This window comes from Colias eurytheme, chromosome 2 (assembly GCF_061535395.1).
Source record: "Colias eurytheme isolate Ceu_HAF_F1 chromosome 2, ilColEury1 Martin Lab GWU primary, whole genome shotgun sequence".
NCBI lineage: Eukaryota > Metazoa > Arthropoda > Insecta > Lepidoptera > Pieridae > Colias > Colias eurytheme.
The window spans coordinates 10,278,290-10,305,019 of record NC_142981.1 but is presented as its reverse complement, the minus strand read 5'-3'; the positions used below and the strand labels follow the sequence as shown (position 1 = coordinate 10,305,019).

Below are 26,730 nucleotides of genomic sequence, written 5' to 3'. Positions count from 1 at the left end.
CTGGTGGTAAAGTTGGGCGGGTTGCTTGTTATGGGTGTACACATAGAGTTCTAAGAATTCATCTATTTGAAAAAAATGCGTCTGGAATTTTATAAGTATTTTTTACGAACTCAAGGTATGCAAAACTATAACCTTCTTTGAGCTTAGTATACCAACAGTGTGACACCCTGTATAATGGTAGAGACACTTTTATGATAATTGTAACGAGTGGTTTTATGTATTGGTAGTTGGTACCTAGTTGTACAAATTTAAACATTATTAGGCACTGCAAAATAAGCTGAATTTAAAAAAAAAGGAATTCTGATTAAGTCGACGAGTTATCGAGTATACCTAGTGATAGTGCTAGAGAATGCTCTACTTACAACCATATACCTACGGCTCTTGCTTGTTAAAAATGTAAACTACATATGTTAAAATATATTTATAGAAGATTTCCTCTTTCGTTTTCTCGACAGATTACGATCATCGATAAATGTAATATTAATTTAGTAATGGATTAGAATAAATACACATTACACAGGTCGCTCCAAGCCGCACCGCGTGACGCCGCGGTCTGCACCTTCCACCTACCTACTGAGAATTCTCACATTATAATCGTTTTATTGATAGGATTAGTATTATATTATCTGTAGTATTATTACTTATTGAACAAACCTTTTCTCGTCATAATAGAGAATGTTGATATGGCTCAATTTTTAATTGCGTTTATCAAAATACGATAGTGTTTCAATGTAGGTACCTAAAACAATAATTGCTAGATGAATTTCTGCTGATTGAATGATATGTTTTATTAGCGTAATAGCGTACACCTAATGCATTATGGTAAAATCTCTCCTCATTTATTTTATCTGCATAATTCAGGGATCTACAACATTACAGAATATTAATAATAGCGAGCAATAGTGACGTCATTAGGCAAAGCTCTACAATTACAAAATGGCAAAAAGTAGAGCAAATTAAATACTTACTTCGAATGTTTACAAGCAGATAACCAATGATAACGTTCAGTATGACTAACTCGAACTGTCATCTCAACAGCGTAAATCGTACTTATCGTTAGATTCAGTGAAATGTCCCATAAAGTGATAACATAATTGAATCGAACAGTGGTCTGCCCACGTATGGTAATTAGACAATTGCCTGCGTGGTGCGACGCCACGCTGGGTCCGTAAAGATAGTCCTACGATTCTATTAGGTCCAGTTAATATGGGTTTTGTTTTATATGGACGGTATCTATGCCTATAATAAAGACGAAGTATGAAGATTCAAGATATTCTATGTGGTGAGGTGCCAAAAATTGCACGGGTAAAGTTTTAAGAACGTTGTTTTTCAGGATGACTGGATAGAGCAAGGATTATAAATTTAAATAAAAATATAGTTAACTAACTATTCTAGGATTTTATTCTTACTATAAATTTACTTTTTTTATCAAGAAATAATAAAGAAATTCTTAAAATTCTATCACTTGTTTGTCACCTATGGATATAATGAAATATTTTCATAAATACTTCAAGAAAATGTCTTGTACCTAGGTATAATTGTACCAAGTTTCAGTATATCATAAATTATGATTGTCTTAAAAACCACAATATCATGGTCATAATCACATTGTTGTTTAGATTTCCTGTGAAATGTCTTTGAGAAAACTATCTAAGGACTGGCTTATCGTGACACAGATCTTCTGAATACACAATTGCTGCAATTTTATATGAAATATTATTAAGATTGTGTCGTAAAATAGGAACTAGACGACGAGGTAATAAAGTAGACAACGAATTAACAGTAAGATGTGTTAAGTTATTCATAGGTAAGTATTTCTTAAATAAGTTATGAATAGGTATGTTAATTGGTTATACGTAGCGAGAGCTACTTTGAAACTTGCATTATAATTTTATTAAGTAACTACATGGTCTACATCCCTAATTTTAAATACCTATAAATAAAAATCGTCGTGGGTCGTAACGTGTACATTAGGTACTCCTTAAATTAATACAACTTAACTATGTTTCCTTTTGTTGATACTTAAAATATTTAAATAAGTAATAAAACACGTAACAAACTTATTAATTAGCCATCGCAGCGTAAAGTTAAAGCAGCGATAATTGGCCTGTTTATTGCGCCTACCCACCTTTGCATCACCCCATTCAAACTAACCAATTTTCCGGTCGATTTACCAAAATACGTAGGTAGGTGCCCTCACGAAAACGCCACGGCAGGAACAAAAAGAAATCAACCTAACAGAACCTCATTGTGTATAATTAATTACTTGTAAACAAGGGCGATGATTTTACGAAAAGTAAATAATAATTGTAGAAAGCTAGCCGGTGTCGGAATAACAATGCTACTTGATTTTATGCTTTTTTTCTTGAATGGAGCAAGGTATTCATCAGAGCGATGTTTCCTTTGTGAACCAATGAATTGTTTGTTCCGTTGTGGGTTTATTTAATCACCTAAGGTGAAATAGAATTACCTAGTAGTTTGTTTGAGTAATATGTGCTTCATGAGGGTTTGTTAAGGAATATATTTGGACTGGAAACTTTTTCTTTATATGCTCTACAATTTATATGCCTATATAATTATTACCGAGTTTCAAGTTACTTTTTTTTAAACTCAACACATTTTATTATCAGCTTAATATGTTTTAAAAGTAGGTAATGGTGGTGGTTAATTAAAGTTAGCAAAATATTGCAATAGTTTATTTCTCAGTCTGAAAGCAACACTTCCTAGCACCAAATTTCTATAGGCGGCTTGTTCCTTGTCCATTGCTTTGAGTACCAGACTACCGCATTACCCATTATTTTCACAAATATCTCAGCATTTCTACAATTAAGACCATCTGTTAGTTCTGTTACATGCTTCTCACAATGAATAGTTGCTCCGTCTGGCGCCAGCCTAAGCCAAAGCAGGGCGGGGCCGCTAACTTGCTAGTCAGCTTCCAGCGATTAAGCGGGCACGCCTCGACATTCGACTATCGGAACAGAATTACCCGCAACTTTTTAATAAATTGAATTTTTTGTACGCCCGTTTCCGTATTAAGGTGCACGCGTTTTTTCTTTAACTAGCTCGTTGGTGTTTGATTTGAGGGTTCTATTAAAATATTATGTATAGAAGGGAAGTATCTAGTTACTATGTGCATTTTAATTTTCAGAGGATTGTAAAAATGGTGTATAATATTCTTATTTGGTTGGTGAGAGATACGTTTATTATATTATATGTAGGGACGCGCCACCCGTCCCGGTTACGCACGAATGCAGTGTTGCTCTACTATAATATTCTGCATGTTACATTTCTACATAATATAATTTTTTATTTTGAATGATTTAATTAAATATCAATCTCAAAATTGATGTGTTTCATTTCCATAAAAAATATACACTAGATAAACCAAGCCTTTATATTAAGCATATTAAAAAGTTATAGTATCAGCCTTCAAAGATTATAACGAAGACTTGAATGATTACATTCATGTGCTTGTTTTCATTTATGATTTTTCATGATTCATCATTCATGTAAGTATGTATGTATATTGTGCTGTAGCCAACCTATATCCCATATAGCCGCTGTATAACTAAATGGATCTTTTAAGGGTTTTGTAAATAAGTACAACATTTCAAAATTGTATAAGTATCTTTATTTGTATCTACATATAAACACGTGGGTACGATAAGAATTACACCATTCAAGACGAGTGCATTACGAATACATACAAGTCCGTTCCAGTCTTTGGCACAATCTCTTTGAAGACAAAGACTCCATCACTTCCTTTATAATTCCTAAATACTAGTTTATACACAACATATAATCAAATTCACAGGACATAAATATATTGATTATTATTTCGATATAATATGTTTCATTGCAACATAAAATTATTTTTGAATAATTTCGAACATAAATATATTGTCAGGCTCCTAAAAAGAAAAAACAAAAATTATAATTATTATAATGTTCAATAAAATATGCAACCAAAACTTTATCTATTCAGAAAAAGTAAAAAATACATCTAGCAAAATGTGAAGCCGACAAAAACTAAAGATATATATTATCTAAAGAAAATCATAATTAACATCACAACGTAAAAAGCACAATGTCATGGTAACAAACAAAATTTCGCATGAAAAAAATTACACCACATAAGTACATAGATAATACATTCTTATCTAAGTGCATATTACAATAATTATACTAAATAAAATAGAAATTATTAATCACAAAAATCGCATTACATAAAATACTTTACATCATATCCTTATAATAAGAATTGACTACATTAAAAATGACGAGAATCAAAATTATCCTACAAGTTTAAAGATCTATGAGTATTAAAAGATTTATCAAATCGGTGGTGAAGAAACTAGAAAATTTTGTGATTTAGAATGAGAATTAAAGACAAATATTTACATCACGTAATCGAAAATAATTAAATTTAACTAATAAATGTTTAAGTACGAGTAACTGTACGATATCTACATTACCATTTTGGGCGCCATTTTTTATCTGTGTCTACGCCGTAAGTGGCGCGAAAATATAAAGATTAACGTACACAGCCAAGATAATAATATAGGGTCAACCGGGGCAAATGCAACTATGGGGCTATGGCAACTAGTTATCATAACTAATTTATTAGAGTTGTTGTAATATATCGCCACCTATGATTCAATAACTCAACGACTAATAAATCTTACAAGTAATAGATGGTGCCACTACGATGAAAACTATTTGATTGATAGGCCATTGTGTCAAACCGCTATTTTGAAGTTGGTGTGCGTAAAAACAGGTGTCGAGTTTTACAGACAAAAAAATTGTTTAGGAGTGATTTTTTGCAGGTGTTTTTGATTGGACACGATTATCACAAGCCGTTAAGCATATTTCATTTATATTTTTAATGCGTTAGTTGACTCTATTTTGTGTTATTGATGCAGTTACATTTGCCTCATGAAAATTTAACTGTGGGGTTATTGCAACTGTGAGGTTAGTTACAATAGCCCCTTATATTTTTGTATGAAACTAAAAACACTAGTGATGTGACAGTGTCGATATTTTTAATTTATTATGTCCTTCTTGGTGGTCAAAATATACTTTCTTTATGATTAATTAAAGAAGAACCATCGATTATTTCTTCGATATTATACCCAGAGACGGGTTCATAAGTAAAATTCAAATTAGATAAAAAAAGCGTGGTTAAAGAATATAACTAAAAACGATAGGTAGGATAGTTCTGTGATTGTTCAAGTAATTTTTAGTAAACGGTTGATTAATTAATAAACGTATTTTGTTTGGTTTACGTTTTTAACAATATTTAACACAAAGAATATTATTTGTTCTGACCAAAAACTAAAATTGACTTAGTAGGTAGGGGCACTGTAATTTTTTTTTTGTTGCGATTTAAAGTGGTAAATCAAAGTACATGAGTTTTTCCTCTAAATAATGCGGCGCCATCTACGATCGCAACGTTATTGTAGCAATAGTTCCCTAATACCACAGACTAATAATAATATACTACGTATCTAATACACAATAGTACGATACAAATCACACGCAGAATAATAAAAAAATATCGATGAATAAGTTTTTTGCATTCCCCACACTAATTCTCTAACAAATAGTTGCATTTGCACCACAATCAGAAAAATAAGTTTTTTTCTGAAAACTAGTCCTTGCTACGCGGTAATACAGTTCAAAATCCTATGAATAACATGAAATCTCATAAATATATTCTATATTCGTTGTTTTATATGAAATAGAAGAAGAGCTATGGCAGTTAGTTGCATTTACCCCCGACTAGGGGTTAATGTAACTTTTTCTACCAATTTTAGGAAATATTCTCACTACCAGTTATTTATAAGACTACTGTATTGCTTGATTGGTTTAAAATAATCTTGAATAAATACAAAAAACAATAAATGGGTCAAATAAATGACCAAATATAAAAGGAGATAACTGTAATCGATCAAACTTGAAACTTGTTATTTTTTAGTTGCATTTGCCCCGGTTGACCCTACGGTTTATTAGTGTTATTATTTAAATAATGGTCAACGCTGACCAAAAATTACAAATTTGTAGGTAATTATCATAGTATGTTGTCAACACATTTTACTGCAATCGGTTTGGACAAAATCCATAACTTCCTAGTTAGTAAAACTACACAATATCTACGTAAGCTCGCAGACGCTGATCCCAATACTATGTTATTGTTATTGCCTTTCATTGAACTGTAAAATTACGAAACGTATCAGTTTTCTAGAAAACTTTAGAATAAAGTTCCCGTCGCCGTTCCCCTCTCACATCACTCGGGTAGTACGCTACAAACGGAGCTCGTTTTATTTATTTTAATTCATTTTAATGTTGGCTTTGTGGATTCTAAAAAGGTGTAGATGATCAATATTATATCTCATTAATATGATAGGTACATATTTCATTGCTGTCTAAAACAAAATATGTTCAATATCTTTACGTTTACTACCTATGTGTCCATTGCAAAAACAACTTATGAACCATTAAATCTAAGTAGGTACACCTTTTTAATCTTCCATTTCTTTCTTTATTATTTTTCCTATTTATTGTTATTTTATCCTCTTTTATTGATGTTTTTGCCACTTATAACAATTCCTACCGTTTTAAGGCATCTACGTGAGAGACATTACTGAATAACAGCTACGCAACGTGTGTAAATGTTCAAAAACGTCATTAAATTCGTGTGTGTTTCCTAATTGAAGCTAATAGCTACGCAACGATTAAAAATGAACAAGTGTATGTGCTTCTAAATTGTTTTAAATGATTACAACGAACAATCGATTTCGTATCACAATGTCGTGTCGTAAGATCATTTTCGAATTTTATTTTTTCCATTTTGTAACCCTTTATTTAATGGACCTAATTTCATAAAAAAACTAATGTTTTGGAAAAAAACGATCATTTCGCCTAATTCTTATGACGTTCCATAGTTACAACTTGTAACGCACTTCTCAATACAAATACATTGTATATAGATACAAAAATTGTGTAAAATATCACTACGTATAACCGGTGATTTTTAGAATTTTTTGTGCGTTCAATTTGCAGGCGCTAAGGTGCGATACCTTATATTTAAGGACTAATAATATGCTTTATAGAGCAGTTAATTTCAAAGTAACATCGTAATTTGTTACGTTTTTTATTATAATATAGTATTGCCAAACTATTAAATTCACCATTCGAACTAAAATTGCACCTATAATATTAATAATATTCTGAATCGATATACAATTCAATTTATGCTATAAAAGTATTGCTAATTTATTATTTAAATTTTACATGAAAAGCGTACCTACGTTGTTATATGTGCGAGTGAGATAGCATGGGTTCAAATGCTAATGTAGAAATGAGATGACATGAAAATGGTCAACGGTTAATGGAGTCCTAATTATGTAATAAAATATGTCCTAAAAATATAAACTTTAAGAATAATATGACACATGATTTAAAAGAACTAATTCAGTATTATTTTTACTTCTTATGCCTTCTATTTTTATAATACTACTAAAATTTTATTAGTAACATTGGACAGATGTTAGAAGAGTTATTATTTTTAATTTTCCTTATCAAATTTGGTTTAATTTGACTAGCTCTACTTCGATTATGAAAGTAGATTTATGGAAACAGATTGCAACATATAAACTGACATAAATTTATTAAAATTTATCTATATTTTTTTATTCATTTATCCATTATTCTCGTTTTATTTTTATATTTTGTTCTTTTCGCGTATTTCTCAAGTTCTACGAAGCCTTAAGAGCAAAAGAATAGACGAAGATAATTAATTATTATTATTACTAATAATTACAGGAACTATTCTAATTACCGATCTAAAACCGACATTTACGAATAAGGTAATTTATCCACAATATAGATATCGGCATATTATTCTGTAAGTTTAGTATGGTCACGCGACATGATAATTTTAAGTAAATTAAAATAATATAATATTTATCATCACATGAGAAACGAAAAATCCAATAATATTGCACATGAAAAAATATCAATTCATATGTAAGAGTATAGATACATATGAATACGAAGTGGAAAATCTTCCCTTACTTTATAGAGCTTTACCTTCACGTATCACAAATCAAAATTATACATAATATACATCGTAGAAATTAAAACCAAATTATCGAATGTCTGTTTCATATCAACACATACGAACATAGGATAAAGTTATTTGTAACGTCGACTGCTTTCCCTTATAGAAAGTCGAATTTCAACCACTACTCGACCACAGTAAACAGATACAAACAGTAGCGCAACTCCCTAAAAACGTTCAAAACGGCTCATTCACACTTACATACGTATCTGTAGTCAGTAGCTTGTTTTGTGTGGAGTTTCTAACTGTTCATATGTTTACTGTGACTCGATCCAACAATCACGCGACCAAACTAAAACCAGATTCTTCAATCAGAGTCTAGAGCAGGATATTAGATTCGGGTGCTAAAGCCAGTTTGCGCTAGGTGGGCGGAGTGGCCACTGGTATGGAGCTTGGTGAGAGAGCCTCCTTGATAACCGAATGTCTTCGTAATAATTCGGTTACTGTGATCGCCACTTGTACAGTTCCCTTGCCTTCTAGCACGTCCGCTGCGCAGCACATCAGCTTCTATAACAATGTTTTATGGTTATAAAAATTATAACGTTGAAGATTCTGTAAAAAATTGATGGTTATACGTATATAAATTTATAAAGAATAGAAAAAATTCGATCACGAGGCGGGACTCGAACCCGCACCATTCCGGTTATACGTCTTATAATCTTATATATAAAAATGAATCGCAAAATGTGTTGGTAAGCGCATAACTCGAGAACGGCTGAACCGATTTCGATAATTCTTTTTTTATTATATTCCTTGAAGTACGAGGATGGTTTTTATGTAGAGAAAACGTAAATATGTACCACGGGCGAAGCCGGGGCGGACCGCTAGTATCTTATAAGTTTGGTTATAAGACTGACTTATATCACAGCTAATATATATAGATAGCTAATCTTATAGTTAAATAGGCTGATTGTTAAGCTCTTAAAGGTGTGTAGGTCAAAATCAGAGAATATAGAAAAAAAATATCGTATTCCTACACAAATTATTTTTATATTGGTTTGTCTTATATGCAAGGAACATGCTTTTGTATAATTTGAATTAATAAAAATAAATTTTATTTTGTAAACAAGGGAAATAGAATAGATAAAATTCCAATTATTAATGAAATCTTATCAAACATCTGTATCATCATTTTTACTGTATACTGTCTACTGGTGATTTATAATTTCCTTAGGTAATCTTGTAGGACGGTAATTTTATTTTAACCCATTTAATTTGATATATATGTATCCAATTTTTAATCTATTGGTCATTAAAACCAAAGCGAATAATAAGGTCGATAAAAATAAAACAACAATTCGCAATAAGAAATGTAAATTTTAATTCGAGAAAAAAAACATTGTAAGTACATAAGAGACAACATACACTTTACAAAAATGAAAAAAGAAAATATTTCAAAACATACACCGAAGAAATCTCGAATAATTATAATATGAAATACAAATAACTTAAAATTTAATAAATAAAACAACGACAATTCAACGTTACACAAATAATTGCTTATTATAAATAGAATTGAATGAACGACTGGTTTTTATCGTAAATAGCAGAATCCATTAGAAGTAACAGTTATTATAAGTTTAGAAATAGTTTACGATAATGTTTTAGGTGTAGAAAACAGTCACAGGATGGATGTATGCAATAGGAAGACAATCTTCTTATAAAACTTCATATGTCGTTTTTGATCTCAATCTTAATGTAATGGTATATTGTTATTTGTCGTGTATATCAATTTATATAATTATATGAAAGAAATTATATGAAACTGATTACTTGAAACCAGTGTCTATAAAAAGTAACAATATATACTCCGAAAACATATTCAAGAATAGAATCAACACAAAGCTAAAGAAAAATAGATATATTATTTAAAACCAGTCATAAAATACACACCCAAGCACCAAACAAAAAAGAAGACAAAAATAATACAATCAGTAAGCATAAATTATTATTATATTATGTACTTTATATCTATGTAGTTGTATACAGAATATATTAAAATTGTACTTGTAATTTTAAAGCTCAAAAACATACAGACAAGCTTCGGAAAATCTTAGTATAAGAAAATAATATTCGTATTAATAAGGGCAAATATGAAAGGCGCAATTGAATTTTTGCAATATTATTTCATAAAGAAATCACTGCATTTATTACTATTGGATATTTACTCAGCAAAATTAAAAGAAGCACTCATTTTGAAACTAACTCATATGTAAACGAAGGTATTATTATAAAGTAAATAAAAAGTACAAGTCTACAGTCTTTGAATATAACATCTTTGGAATGCTCGTGACAATTTTAATATACAAACACATGAAACCTTTAGTAATTCCATAAATATATTATATAATGTAAATAAAGTATTATTCATTCAGTATTCAGTAAGACAAATCATTAAAAATGCTGTCTGTAGGGATTTTTGCTCTACAAAAAGTGGAGTAGAAGCTTCAAGCTATTTTGACTTATTTGATTTTTACTACGCCCCCATTCCTAAACATGTCATAATATGTCAAAATCACTTTTACTCCATATTTGTCAAGCAAAGGCTTTTGTATGCACCTACAGACTGGATTATACATCGTTTATTACTTTATGATTTCCAAAATTGCATTTAATACGAGCCTTTGTTTCATCGTCATAAAATCAGCATAATTATATTTGGTAATGATGCTTCATTTGCAAATACATAAAAATGAAACGAAACTTTTGGAAAATTTGTTCTGTCGAATTAAAATAATCGATTTTTTTCAATGCAGTTTGTCAAATAGCTGCTAATGTGTACAACCACTATGTTGAAAATTAGTTTTTAATACTCTAGGTTTAAATGCAATAAAAATTCTTAAATATTAAAAAATGTTAGTTGGCAATATTCGGTCTCCGATTGGCTTTTATTATTTATTACATTACATATTATAGTATATTATGTAATAAGTAGGTTAATTTTATAAATTAATAAAACGTGTCTTTTACAAATATTATTTCGAAAAGCCTCAAAATACAGTCTAATTATTATCACTACTCACTACTAAAACGACCGTTTACAGCATTTTCAGTACATTCTAAAACAATGTGAGTATTGCAGAATATTAAAATTGTTATATTTAGTGCATTGACCCACGAAATATATTGATTGTGGGAAGTATGAATTAAAAGTGACATTCCAATTTCTTATCGAACAAAGATTCATTTTCTTTAAAAAAATAAGTAAACTTTACCCAACAACTTTGACTCATTTTGACATATTTCTTGCATACCCAAAATTTGTTAAGTCAATGCGACTAAATTATACTGTAAAACGGTCCATAGTAAAACACTAATAAGTGCTTGCATCACATACAATAGATATGAATTCCATTAAGGCATACAATTCTTATTTAATAAGAAACATGTAACACATAAGTGGGCTTAATATTAAATGTATATAACACTTTTCGTCACTATGTTGAACGCACCAACATTTCATTATATGTTATTGTACTTTGGAAGTTATGATTTGTAGAGGATTTAAATAAACTTATGGCAATAATTTTAATATTTCGAATTAAGTAAGGTATGTGATAAAAATGGTAATGTTTCATAAATACGATTTATACCTTAAAACGGATTATTTGAAGGGCCAGCATATTTAATTGCAAAAATCGTATAAAATTGAACCAACGATATGTTTTAACTAGCATAAAATGTGCATCCTACGAATCGGCAGTAAAATTTAGAATATATTTCTTCAAAATTACCATTCGCATCTCATAGCTTGTAGATAAAACTTAATGTCTAACACCTATAACGTATAAAACCCTTAATTTTTAAAGTGCAATACTACAATGTGAATATAAATGCACCAAACCGTGTAAAGAACTCAAATTACATAATTCAAATGAGAAACAGCGTTGTACAAAGCACCATTGTCTTATCGTTATATGAACACTACCAGTAAAGTGATGTCTAAATGTTTCTATCAATTTAATCTGCTTTAGGAACTTTATTTGGCGTATTTTGATCCAATACCGGCGTTTTCTTAAGTGAATTACGTAATTGAAGTGTTGAAAAAGAACAACATAAATGTACACTTACACAATAAATTATGTCAACCAAAACTGAGATCCTTCGAAAATAAAATCAAGCAAACAAAACATTTTCCCGTAAACAATCAAAAAGCAATTTACACAAACGCAACACTATATCTACCGAAATGCCTGTATTAGGAATGAATCAAATATATCTTAAAACTATAACAGATGGTTAGTATAAAGATACAAATTTCAATGAGAAATATATTAAAAGACAAGCGTAAACAACATTTAGTTCATATCAGAAAATCCTCTACAGTGCCGACATTAATAATGTGCATAACCTTATTTAGCCAAAAACTACAATCGGAACATGTCAGTAAGTACCTAAAAGAACCTTAAAGCGCAAAAATGCAATATATTTCTAATAAATTCCATTCATACATTGTTTGAAAAAAAAAACAAAAAACAATCTAGCCACGATCGCATGATATGCTCCTAATACTGTCAAACCGAACTTAACTCGGGACAAAGTCCCTTTCAATGCAATACTAATCATTTCATCAGTCTCAACGATCAATTCTCAATAGCCTCACGTTAACGGATCACAGTTACACTGTTAATAAGGCAAATTTGTGACAATCGAAACATTACACAGCGAGACTATCCAAAAACCCTTATACTAAATTACAGAGGATAGATAATAAGAATAATAGTGGATACAATAAAGCTTCCGAGACACAGGACCGTGAAGAAAATTCGATTCTCAAATTCCTTGGCAGTCTCTCGGACTATCGCGTTCAAGTTGTCCTCAATGTCGAGGTTCATTTTGCCCCTGTCGTATCTCTGGAGATCTTCCTCTAACATGGCGACCGGAAAGTCGACTTCATCCGTGTCGTATATTTCCATATTCTCTCCTGTTAATAGACCTCCGCGTTTACAGAACGGCGTGACGAATTGTATCCTGTTGAACGCTTCTGGGTATGCGTCGTCTTCGTCCATTTCGTCGATGGTGTAATTAAAATTGGCTATATACCTGTCGTCGCTGTACCTCCTGTGGGGGGGCTCGTGCTCGTAGCTGAGGTGCAACGCGTCGGGGGGGTTATCCATGCGGTGCGCGTGTTCCAGGGCGGCGATCGTGTGCGAGAGAGGGACCAATGTACTGCCCCCGGCGCCCGGGAGCTCCGGGTGGTGGCACAGAATGTCCTCTGGCGAGCAGATCGCGTCCTGGAACACACGCCACCGGTCTCTTAGTTTATGTCATTTTGTCTCGATATTTTTTTTTTTTGTTGCGTACGGCACTCGATTTTACGATCCCGTTACGAATTCACGCGCGTATTATAAATATTTTTTTCGAACCGGGTTTATGGCTGAACACCGTATTCATAATTTTTCATTCGACGCGGTTTGTAAATCGATAAGTTTAAATAATTATAAAATGTTCGTAAAATAAAGAATAAAAAATGAGATAAAAATGAAAATGAAAACTAAAATGTATGCCTCACCTCTTCGACGCCAATCTTTCGACACGCCTCCAGGAAGTTGTCCACGTTTCTTCGACATCTCGCCATTGTAAGCTTCGGCTGAAAAGAAAAAAAAATATTATAAAAATGTACACGTTAATATAATATTTTCATATCAATCTATATTGTATATAAAAGAAAGTCGTGTTAGTTACTCCACTTATAACTCAAGAACGGCTGAACCGATTTAGCTGAAAATTGGCAGGGAGGTAGTTTAGAGCCAGGAGAAGGACATAAGATACTAAATATGTACAACATGAATTTTGGATTTGGTTTGTGCTATTAGTTACGAACATTTAACTAATACTTATGCCGTTAATATCTTAATAATATATTTTTTCCAGATGGACAAAATAATTATAGGTGTATTCGTAATTTTGCCATAATAATAGAGAACGCAACCATACATGTGATGTGTATGCATGCATGTTTATGTTTTCTTGCTAAAATCTCTGTATGTAAGATATTCACGCGTGGTACGTTTGTGTGTGCATGAGCGTGCGCATCTTTGCATGTGTTAAATGATGTGCGTACGAGTGTATGTTCGTGCGTGTGCATGAGATTACGCGTCTTGCACGTGTATTAATGACGTGTAGACGCTTGTGTTCGTGTGCCTGATCGTTTGCATTTTTTCATGTGTATCATGACGTGTAGACGTTTGTGTTTGTGAATGCATCTTTGCATGTGTTCCTGACGTGTAGACTCTTGCATACGTGTTTGCGTGTGTGTCATTTTTACATGTGTTCTGGCATGTACGTGCGTGTGTGTACCTGCGCGGGCGAGGGCACGTGCACGGAGGCGACAGCGCGCGGGCGCAGCTGGTTGGCGAGGTGGCACAGCACCACGCCGTCCGACAGCACCGGCGCCAGCTGCTCCGGCAGCGACATCTTGAGACGGCTCTCGATTATCTGCATCATTTAAAATAACATATTTATATTTTATTTATTTTTCAAAAAGAATAATATATTTTATAAATAAATTGACATGTTAAAAACCATAGAAATTTGTCCGGCATGCGATAGAATCTAACCACGACAACTTCGTTAAACAGCGCGCTCATGTGCTCGCGTCAAGTTATAGACGATTTTACTGTGTACACATATAGGTTGTTTAAAAAATACAATTTTTATTTTACTTTGACATTATTAATATTTATGTTCTTTTTAAAATTCAAATCGAGTTTATTTAATAATTTATATTATTATATACCTATTTCCATTGTTCCATTTAAATTCGCAATAAATTCAGTTTCGATCTATATATGTATAATGTAAAATTAATAAATTCCTTAGGTATGAAATTAGTTATAAACATGTTCGAACGAAAATGTCATTGTACTATACGTATGTTATCTATACTAATATTATAAAGCTGAAGAGTTTGTTTGTTTGAACGCACTAATCTCGGGAACTACTGGTCCGATTTGAAAAATTCTTTCGGTGTTAGATAGCCCATTTATCGAGGAAGGTTACAGGCTATATTTCATCACGCTACGGGCAACAGGAGTGGTCGAGCCACGGGGGTGAAACCGCGCGGAGCAGCTAGTAGTTAATATCATTAAAAATAATTGGATCACACATTACCATCCATAGCATTCAATTTAACAGTAAGTTATTAAATTTGTTTTGTTACTATAATCGATTCAGATAAGACTCTGGTTACTTAAAGAACTGGGTTGGTTAAGGAGACAATTTGGCAAAATAATTTTTTAAAATAACGTAACGTAAAACGTAATTAAAATAACTCAAACTCACCGTTCTCAACTGGTGCAACAGATCCGACTCTTCCTTTTGCTTATCGAACTCCCTCTTCATAGTGAAACTCAGCTTATCGGTCACCGCGTCCTTATTCCACGCCATTTTATTCGGCGGCTTCGCTCCACCACCTTTCAAATACGACACCGAGGTTGTTAACAATTTCGCGTCCCCATTCTGCCTGGGAATATTCGACTTATAGCCTAGCGTGTTGGTTGGAGATTTTGTAGGCGAAGTCGGTTTAGCGTACACAGTAGCGTCCGAACCGTTGACCCGCGTGTAGTCAACGTTCCCGTTAATTGGTGTGAATGTTTTGGCGACATTTCGAGACGGAACGACCTTTTGCACTGGCCGTTTATTTTCTTCTATTTTTTCAACACCGTTCTGGCTCTGAAACCTCCGCGGGGTCGAGTGGAGGAGGGGGGAGTTTGGCACGTTGGAATTATTGGGAGAGTTTGATGAAAGGGATCTATTGTATGATACGTTACTGTATCCGTTGACAGGCGAGCCGGACTTCTGGAAGTGCACGGGACTTTGGTTTTGGGATTGGGGCGAGGAGTCTAGTTCTGGGGAGGGCTGGTCGGTGCGGGGGCGGTACACGTCTTGCTGGCGTTGCTGTCTTAGGGCTTCTTTGTATTGTCTGGAAATTGATAAACGTTCTTATTATATTCTTGTTTACTATTTTTAATAGAAATAATTCAAGTTTAGTGTTTTAGTGCAGGATTGCGGTATTTTTTGTATTTTTTTATTGGCCAATGTGCAATCATATGAGTTTAAAGGTATTAAAATTTAACTCATAGTTAAGCGTGTGACGCTCCCGTACATTGCGTAATTAGTTACAATATGGTTATTTACAATAACATAAAACCAACTCTTAACATCTGTTCAGTTGTACGTTCACAAGATTGTACTGAAGCAAAGCACATTTACAAAGCCATACAGCGCAGTATATGTAAACGTAAGCGTGTTGTGTGTGTTTTGTCTTTATATTGGAGTTAATAAGTAAGTACTTTATATTCAATCGACATTGTAAAAACATAACAAGTAAACGTAGCAACATATACTGATCTACCTAAACAACGTAAGCATTTTATAGAGACAATAAATTATAGTTTGATAAACTTTCAGTTTTAATGTTTGGTGTTATTGTATTTTGCCGGCATTTGCTAAATACATTTAGGATAGTAAAAAATCTGCGTATATTTTAAATATTTAATTACATATTTCATAAAAATAAATAACAAATCCTACTAAATAAACCTTTACCTGTATATTCTCAAAACTACTCATCAAAATAATCAACCTAACTAATATCTACCTACCCAACAATCCTAACAAGCGATTCATCTCTTTCACTCTCAACCACCCGTTCCTAAGAGCGAAAGAGACAAACAGCTGATGCACAATTAGTAAGCACATAAACGCACAGCCTAACAAACCAGCGCATACTCCGCCCACATTAGTACCAACACATGCAACACATAGACGTTACATACATAACATACATATAGTTATATAATACGGTGCGTATGCGTGTGAGCGTCGTGCGCATGAGTGATTGTACCTGTACGTCTGTTGTTGTGCTAATTTACTCTTATCCTCGCCGTTCCCTTCGGGTGATATACGGACGCTGAAAGGGACAACACCGGGGTTAATATAAGGGGGGGGTGAATCCAGTAGGCCCTCGTACAATTCGCATTTGGTCATCAGCAACTCTTTTTATTTATATCGTCGCAGAGACGTCATTTATAATAACAGTTACAATACCACCGGTTAATTGCCGTTAATTACTCTTATACGCTGTGATTTAAAAAATCTGTTATACACTTTGAAATATGAGTCGCATTATTGATGTTTTTGCAATTGAATTTTACACGCAATCGATTCCATATTTTATAAACCAAATTATTAAAATCACAGACATACAACACATTTGTATTTGAAGTATATTGATTGATATAAGTTTATTGATTGATACTACGTTTCGATGAATATTAAAAAAAAAACGAAGAAAAAAATATTTTGTACGGGACCCTACTGTGCTTAATGAAGGGAGGATGAAGATGACATCTGATAACGACGGTAACTCAAACTCTTTACCTCTGCTCCCGTCAAAGGTGGAAAAATAAAAACAAATTAAATAAGCCAATGGTTCAATGTTACCCCATATCTAATAAAAAATAGAAAAACATAATATGTATAAAACCTCGCCAGTTAATTTATAAAATAAGTAAATAAAATATAAAATATAACAAATACTTTATAATGGTTATCAAAAACTACTCTCATATAGATTATAGAAATAATCCCAATTATATCTTATACATATTACAGTAGATAAAAATAAATCACATCATAACATCACCATCCTGTATAAATTCCAAATTCCCAAAAACCTAAATCTAAGCGTAAACAATATAAAATAACGCAATTAAGCAATAGGTATATTTTTACTCATATAATCCGTAAATAACTATTACAGTTATTTCATTAAACTCTTTTTAATTATTAAATCACAACCTATACTTTATATATTATACATTAAAAAATATACCTAATATTAAACCCTGACAGTACTACACACCTAACCTAAAAATGCACCTATCACATCATTATTTATCGCATCTGCAACGCAAAACTTCTTGAACATTCTAGAACGTTCCAGAACGTTCTAGAACGTTCCAGAACATTCTCGAACGTTCCCGTACTCACCCGGTGAGGATGGGCGTGAGGGGCGCGAGGGGGGACTCGCTGGACAGGGACTGCGCGCGGGATAGCGCCGCGCCTGGTGATAGTGTTGATGGCGTGCTTGGTGTCGACCGGCCTGACCCTCCACCCGCTTCGCCTCCCGCTAAAACAATAAAGTATTTTTTTTTTATTATTATTGAATAGATCCTAGAAATAGAAATCCCATACATATTCAATCTTTATTTAGGTTCAGGATCATCTAACATCTTAATACCTTCAGCCAATTTAGTCATTTGATACGGTAACGGTAAGTAACACTGATTTTACGTCATTAAATTGTTATTAGAAAATATTATATCAACCTAAAAAACATTTATGGATCATAATATTGTGTTAAATATGAAATTAAAACATTAAACAAATCCAGGAACTTTTGATAAAAATATTACCAGACCATACAATGTGTCGTTCAAAAGTTACACGAAAAAAATTGTAAAAAAAAACCATAAACAATTTTTATGCAGTCTGTATAAACATAAACATAACAAAATATGTATTTTCCGTGAAACTATTGATTTATAATACAAAATTTCGAAGACGTCATCATGGCCCGGATAGCTCAGTCGGTAGAGCATTGGACTTTTAATCCAAGGGTCCAGGGTTCAAGTCCCTGTTCGGGCGGCCAATATTTTTACTTTTTCTTTTTTATATTTTCATTTTTATATTTATTGCACGGTACTGTAATCATTATAATAATATATATTTCGGTTTTATATTTCTAATATATCGTATTTTTTAAACAATACATATTATTTCTTTAATCATTAAAATGTATGTACTTTTAGAAAAAGTATTACATATTTAAAAGTCACAGCACACATTAATAATTTTTTTAAGTTCAATGAAGTTAATGATTTTTTTAATATGCAGTTTTCATATCAAATCGGTCTTATTATAAAACTGACATAACCTTGATCCTTTTTAAAATGAATGAATCTGGTCCTTTATCTTGTCAATAACACAGTAGAACAAAATCAATTATTACTCAAAATCCTTGAAACTTATCTTCACACATTCACATTTTAACAAAATACCCTCAATTTATCAAATCTATTTACTCACCGTCATTCGACCACCTCTTATCCACGCCATCCGTACAATATCCGCTATCAACCACATGCCTGGGTTTATGCCTCAAGCAATCAATGGTGGCGTTACCAGACGTGATCTGCGCTTGTCCGGGCGAGTTGAAAGACGTATGTTTTGTGGAACGTCGGGTGTCATCCACCCGTCGGTGTGCTAGCGAGTCTTTATTCGCCATGTTCTCTAGGTATTTGAATATGTGCACGCGCCCGCGCATGCATATCTGTAATGTTTATAAGAGTTTTCATTGAGAATTTGGTCTACTCCGAAAGATTCTGCCGCTCTATCGGCCGAGCTTTTTCCAGCTAAGAAAGCTTTTATAAATTCATGGTTATTTTAGGTCGAGCCAATGATCTTTGCAACTGAACAGTCCTTTTAAGAAAAATATTTTCACACCAACACAACACAGTAACTAGAGAATAAGCTATTGCACGCCTCATAAGCGAAGCGTTGAGGTGGGTACTACCACATGAGTAGAAAGACGGAACAGAGACTAAGCTTCTTAAGAACGTGCAAAATTGTTACCTATTTTGGTAGGGTTGTCACAATAGGTTAAGACAAATTGAACAAAACATATTTTGTTAAATAGTTTTATAATTACACACAATTACATACATATTTACAAATGCGAAACTTGTAATAATAATGAAAGGTAAAAACACACCGTGTACAATTCTCTTCTTATTAAAAAAGGACCTAATAAAATAAACGCAAGTAAGTACTTACTTGAAAAAGTAATAATCAAAATATTTACTCACCTATTGTACTCCCTGGGATAGTTGAAGTATGATATATTTTTAGTTTTTCTAGTATTATTCATACACACAGTACAATAAACAACCATTTTTAACAATAAACAACCATTTTTAACAATAAAATATTACATTTTATATTAAAATATTCAAACTTGCAAGTTGCAACTAATAAAACAAACAACGTGCGTCGTATCAACCCTGAGACGGTCCTCTGCCTGTGCAAGCGCAAACCGGTTTTTTCCTAGAATCGCTGCGTACGCGACAAGCGGCCAGAGTCACACACACATGCCCCGCGTACTTGTAGTAGTGCAATCGATTCGCGCGTTTGTTCGAAGCTTAGTCTCTGTTCCGTCTTTCTACTCATGTGGTACTACTGTCACTTCGCGCAAAACATCTGATTTTTCAAACTTAAAATGTCTTTATGTATCATACATTGCACTTGTAAGATAATACATACACACACATATTAAGAAAAAACACTATTTTTAACGTTCATGATATTTTTGATGTCATTTTTGTTATTTAAACTAGTTAAAAAACAGTTTAAAAAAGTTCTGTCTTGGACGTCCGTGTGTCTGTATGTGCGGATCCTTTTTCTTGTTAACACGATAGCGACCGAAATACTTTACTAATCGAGTCTTTTTTTTTCTCTTACGCTTGAGTATGCTCAGGAATAGAACCCTTTCATTTTTCAGGGTCTGATTCGATGTGGTTTAATTGTTATTAAATAAACAAAAATAATAATTAATAAATATTTATTAAAAAAAAAAAATATGAGGCGTGCACTTTTGGATTTTCCAAATTATTTTGTTTTTTATCGTTTCTTTACCTATCAATTCAAATGGCGAACCTTATATTATACAGCCATTGATAAAGCCAATTAAAAATATACCAATAAATGCGATAACATTGACTTTATTTCCAGACTTCCTTGTAAAGAAGGCGGCCTATCGCACTGATAAAAATGAGGAGTATCTGCTAATATTTCTATTTCTGCAATTACTTTATCTTTGAAAGAACTTTAATTGGCTAAAATTTACATATAGTTTCTGAGATATACTTACAGTAGTAGGTGGTGAAACTAGCGGGTTATTATCCAGGTTTAACGTGACGATGGATGACATATTGCGCAGTTCCAGGGGCAGGGATGAGATACAGTTGCAGCTTACATCTAGGTGCTCTAGGCGGAGGTATGTGATTTCTGAAATATTTTTTTATTATTTTTATAATATAACCGTATCCGTAAATTAGTGTTAAAAGAACATTGAACATTGCATAGGTATTATAAATTAAACATTTGACATTTACGAAATAATACATATCAAATGACAGATTATATGTACAGATATACCTATTATTATATTATATTCGATATATATTCAAGCATTCAAACATATTTTAATGTATTATCAGATCGAACTGAGCGTGTCGTTCCACGCCTTGACTTTCGCTTAAATATCACCGAATATTCGGTATAGATTCAAGCAATCAATAAATGTACATTTCATTTCTCGTAAGTTGGAGTAATGTAAGGTAGGTAAGGTAGGTAGTAAGACGATTCATTTAAATTACATTGAACATTGCATTTCGACCAAACAAACATTATACCCCGATCAATTCCATTAGCAACAGAACTCACGCAGTGGCAACAATCCAAGTTGATTATTGCTCAGATCGAGACTCCTGAGGCCGGTGCAATCACCCAGCGTCATCGGCACCTGCGTCAGTCTGTTGTCCGACGCGTCCAGCTCGGCCAGCGTCGTCATCTTGCCGATCTCTTTGGGCAGACTGAGCAGCATGTTGTCCTGCACTAGAAGCACTTGTAGTGGCATCTGACATACTTCACGTGGTAGCTCCGTGAGCTGGTTTGAACTGGAATAGAGAAGTTCATTTGTGGATCAGACTTTTGTATTTTATGAGTCCGTATATATGATACTAAATAAGCAAACGCTTCTGCTTTGCTTCTATAATTAGGTACTCGTCTCATACGTATGCTCTACGTGTTTAAGAGTAAGTACCTACTCTTTCTATGGATTGTAGCTAAGATTGTATTGTATTAGAAATATTACCGTGAAAGAAGGTAGATATATGTATATAGAACTTGAAGAAATAAATCAAGTCTTCAATAAAACGGTAAATTAATGCAAGTTAAAAAAAAGTATTTGTTCGTGTAGTGCTTACACTATTTCAATATGAAGGAAAAATCTCAAGAGCCAACACTCGAGTGCAACTCTTTTACACGTCGAAGCGAGCTCTTGTAGTTACGGGCTATGAAGCCGATGAAAACATAAATACATGCACCTCATCAACACATCGCCAGCTATTTATAGTCCTGGAACCTAGTTTGAGATCGCGTGTTATGAGATCGAAGTGAGCGTAAATCGTTCCACGCCTTGTCTAGAGCGTTTACAGGGTTGCCTTTAATAAAAATAAGTTTATATCCTTGGCATTGATTCAATATAATTTTAAATACTGCAACAAAAATAAATACATAGTTATATCATCATAATATAACTGTAGACACTTAGAGAATTTATCATGGGAATACTGCGTTAATTTATTGAGCTTCCGCCCACGGCGTCGCTCACGTGCACTTCACGTAATTGTACAAAATTATTTACATCCCCCATTTCACTTAGATTTTTTTTCTTGACATAAGCATTAGAGTATATGTGTTATTTTCTAAAGTTATTTTGTTTCGGCCTGTTTTCTGACTCATGAAAGATCAATGAAAGATTTCTTCACTTATGAAGAATGATAAAATATGTCTTCATATTGAAATAGTAGAAGTTGAATATTTAACGAGAAGTGACAGCCCTGCGCGTAACGTAACGTTAAGAAAATATTATTATAACTAAACTACTCCATTAAAGCTTACTCTATATAGAAGAAACATTACTTAGTGTACTCATCTTAAAAAGCATGTAGCTAAAACTTCCTTACAGCAAACTATAGGAATACCTTATGTAAATACGTAAGATTTGATTTAGAGATACTCGTTTGAAACTACTCCTATTTTCAGATACCCTAGTTGTTTATTGTATGCATTAGACAATGCCGATGACATACATAATAGTTGATACCCATAGGAACTACTGTAAGTTGTAACCTTCTTTTTGCAGTCACTTTTAATTATGTCAGCTCACGCTAGTTGGTAGAGTTCCTAACACATAAGTGGCATACGTACCAAGTTCAATGCAGTTCAACGAATCAGTCAGTGATACAATCAACACGGGCATTGTCCAGTTTGTAAACAACATGGCCAAATAGCGAGTAACGGCTTTATGTGAAACATAAAAACGCTTTCACCGGCCGTGCGTTTATGCATTATGAATGTATGTAATAATAATAAAGTAGGATTTCATGGAATACGCTTCTACTATACATAATTTTATAGTCTTCCCAAAGGTTGTAAATGGAATTATTAACAGGGCGGGTGTTGGAGCTTTTTTATTAGTTTTAAGAAAGATGTAATATAATACCTGTATAAAAATTAAAAAGGTATATTCTAAACATGGTTAGCATAATTGTCTTCAGAGCTTAACAGTACTTAGAGGTAAGATGTTTACCATAATTGCTTTGACATGATCAGATGATTAGATATGCATGAAGCTTTCAAAAACGCGTAGGGTTTCATAAAGATGTTTTATGTCACCTAGTAGAGGTATATTATATAGAAGAATATTCGCAGGAATATTCTGTCCTCCAGACTCCAGTACACCTATTTCAATAAATACATTTTAACAGTAAAAATGGCTGTAAATTTAACATTTTTCACACACGCTTCTTGTACTTTTATACATTATTAGTTATTACATTACATTAAACAGTCGTTTAAACTGAAATAAGTTAATCATTTAGTGCACGTTCAGGCCATGCCATTTTATTGTTGTCTGAAACCCTATACATTATGTTCTCATCGAGCTTTAAGGTTAGCTTGTTCAGAACCTCTTCATCTGGAGGCTTCAGCCTTTGTTCAAATACTTAAGTTCTGTCTTTGTTCTATGGCATAGAATCTATGCCAATTGAAAGTCAACACAAATGCAATGAAGTGAAGAAATGGCATTTTTATTTTTATTCTTCTTGTTGTTGTTCCATCGATGTTATCAGTATATTTTTATGAAAAATTTCAATGATATTTCTACGTTAAATGCATCCATCACAATTGGAGTTTTATTTAGGGGTATTTTTCATTCAGTCTGTCCCGACACTAACTTCAAACTACTTTCTTTTAAAATACAAATTCATTACAAACTGCTCTACCGTCCATATTGACAACGATTGATGAAGCTACCACGATACATGATACCACGAAGTTTTACCGATATGTCTTTGGCATCACACGAACATCTGGATGCAGGCCGCCGGTGACCGGTCGTACTGGAAATCCTTGAGGGAGGCCTTTGTCCAGCAGTGGACGTCCCACGGCTGAAACGAACGAACGAACGAACGAACGATCACACGAACTGCTACATAAAGCTTAGTATAATACTACTTTTAAATCGATTAAACTTTGTAGCGATCTCGATGTCTTATACCGTTTTAATTCCATATATGGTACAGCTATGTACAAACGAGTGCCTATAAAGGAAATGTTCTCATCAACGCATCCGTAACAGTCATTAGGATACAATCAACGCCATACGTTTTTAATCGTAACAACAAAATCATTGATGTAAACTTAGACTGCGTGATATCAAATAACGTCTTTTAGAAACTATGTTGCCGCTCTGATAGAGTTACATGTTATTTATTACTTAATCATGGATTATTTCTAAAATTACATAATCTTTATAAGCTTAGCCCTTGGATACTTTAAATTCTGTTGAAAAATATTGCCAGGTCTCAAAGTAGCTATCCATATTTGTACATTTCAGAATAAAACCTGAACCACATTCTGAACCCAGTTTATAAAATTGCGATATATTGGTACTAGATCTACCTCCGGCTCTTTCAGATCAGCTAAATGGAAGTCTATTTCACGTGTATAAAACTAGTGTGGCTAGGGACAGGAGTTTTTGTTACGATACCATAGCGTCTAGACATTCTGCTTTGAAACTGGATTCAGTACCGGAGACAGGGATTAATAATAGACAGGAGGTCATTGGACGATGCATTTAAAGAAACATTTTCATACATTTCATCGTAGAAAAAAATAAACAAGTTTTAAGGAAAATAGTAGAACTACGAAATGTACGTAGGTCGTTTATCGTGTAAATAAACTTAGCCATTTAAAAAATAATCGACCTAAATGTATTGTAATTTTAAGATACAGTTTCCGCATTTTTATTGCTTACATAACCTCAGTAAATGGGTAAATTGAAGTAGCCCTGAAGATGAGCAAGTAGGCCATACATTGAAATCAAGGCTACAATACTATATGAGCGAGAAAACTGCTGTAGTTTTTCTTCTAGATTTTACTACAAGAATTTCTTTTTCAATCCTATTTAAAAGATTCCTTACTTATAATTGTGTTTTACAAGTATTAATACTTATTGCGCATTGTAATTTATGAACTGTGACATCTGAGAACGATTCCATATAATTAAATGCTTTACGAACTTATAGCAAGTCACCGTACATGGATCTCGACATGCGGTTTCACCGGTATGCTGAACTCAAGTTTGTCAACGGTCTCGGGTCTACTATGCGTTTTTATAAAAACAACTGTTTTTTATTTAATACGGTATTTAATAAAATAAAATTTGTTTTGAGCAAGGAACGAGTATTTATATCGGGACTTTTCTATGCCAAGGCAAAACTAAAATTTATCCTCGATTAATGTAAACGTTTCACGATTCGTCTGGAGTCTAGACTGAACACGCCTTGTTCATTTATACAATTAGCTAACGATATTAGATAAAATTCATCAAGGGTCTAATAAACTATTGCCATAAAGTGTTTAGGCAAATTTCCAATAATTCAGTTAAATTATAAGATTGATTATTATTATCCATTTGTTGATAGTATCTGAAAAGGTGATGAAAAGGTTTATACCTACACTAGCTTTCCACCCGCGGATTCATCCGCGCAGTCAAAGAAAAACCCGCAGTTCCCGTTCCCGTGGGATTTCCGGGATAAAACCTATCCTTTGTCCCGGGGTAAAAAGTAACCTATCCTTTCTCGGATATCAAAATATCTCCATACCAAATTTCATGAAAATTGGTTCAGTAGTTTAGGCGTGATTGAGTAACAGACACACAGACAGAGTTACTTTCGCATTTATAATATTATAGTATGGATTAATAGGAACAGATAAAAATTTGCAATCCCTATGGATAAAGTGTGACCACTAATACGACTTCAGTATATTTCTACAAGTACATATACATGGATGATACTCAAGTCGATACTCGATAATATGTTGGCAGCACACAGCGTGAGGTATACAGCATCCGCTCATTAACATGGAAGATATGTTGCTGTAATTACAGAGGCCAATAACACCTGCATCGTATTTATAAATATACTAACAAAAAACCTTTGAGTTTTACTTGATTGCATATTGGATACGCACTTACTACTTCATATGTATTAAAAATGGCGAAATTGATTACGAATTAATGACAGCTGTAAGCACCTTTAAAAGTCTGATTCAAAAAACATGTGCCATCATTATTAAATTTTAAATTACGTCTGACGTAACAGTGTAAACTGTAAACAAATAATATCTCATTCCAGAGAAGTTGGCACAGCAAACAATTTTCAGACGGTCGTGTAATTTTTAATTTTGTTTAG

The 26,730-nt window shown here is 33.0% G+C and overlaps 1 protein-coding gene and 1 non-coding gene across 2 annotated transcripts in view; one reads left to right on the top strand and one right to left on the bottom strand.

Annotated features, from left to right (window-relative positions):
* Window positions 1-10,610: 10,610 nt before the first annotated feature.
* Lrch (Leucine-rich-repeats and calponin homology domain protein) overlaps window positions 10,611-26,730 on the bottom strand; it is a 47,348-nt gene continuing 31,228 nt past the window's right edge. Inside the window, exons 3-11 of the mRNA XM_090115916.1 lie at window positions 21,632-21,864; window positions 21,057-21,193; window positions 19,217-19,460; window positions 18,119-18,257; window positions 16,971-17,036; window positions 15,407-16,046; window positions 14,423-14,560; window positions 13,635-13,712; window positions 10,611-13,356 (exon numbers count right to left, since the gene is read on the bottom strand). Coding sequence (XP_089972042.1) covers window positions 12,817-13,356; window positions 13,635-13,712; window positions 14,423-14,560; window positions 15,407-16,046; window positions 16,971-17,036; window positions 18,119-18,257; window positions 19,217-19,460; window positions 21,057-21,193; window positions 21,632-21,864 — 2,215 coding nt within the window. The 3' untranslated portion in view covers window positions 10,611-12,816. The remainder of the gene's footprint in view (window positions 13,357-13,634; window positions 13,713-14,422; window positions 14,561-15,406; window positions 16,047-16,970; window positions 17,037-18,118; window positions 18,258-19,216; window positions 19,461-21,056; window positions 21,194-21,631; window positions 21,865-26,730) is intronic.
* TRNAK-UUU (transfer RNA lysine (anticodon UUU)) lies at window positions 18,703-18,775 on the top strand. The gene has a single exon. It is a non-coding gene; the product is annotated as a tRNA-Lys (tRNA).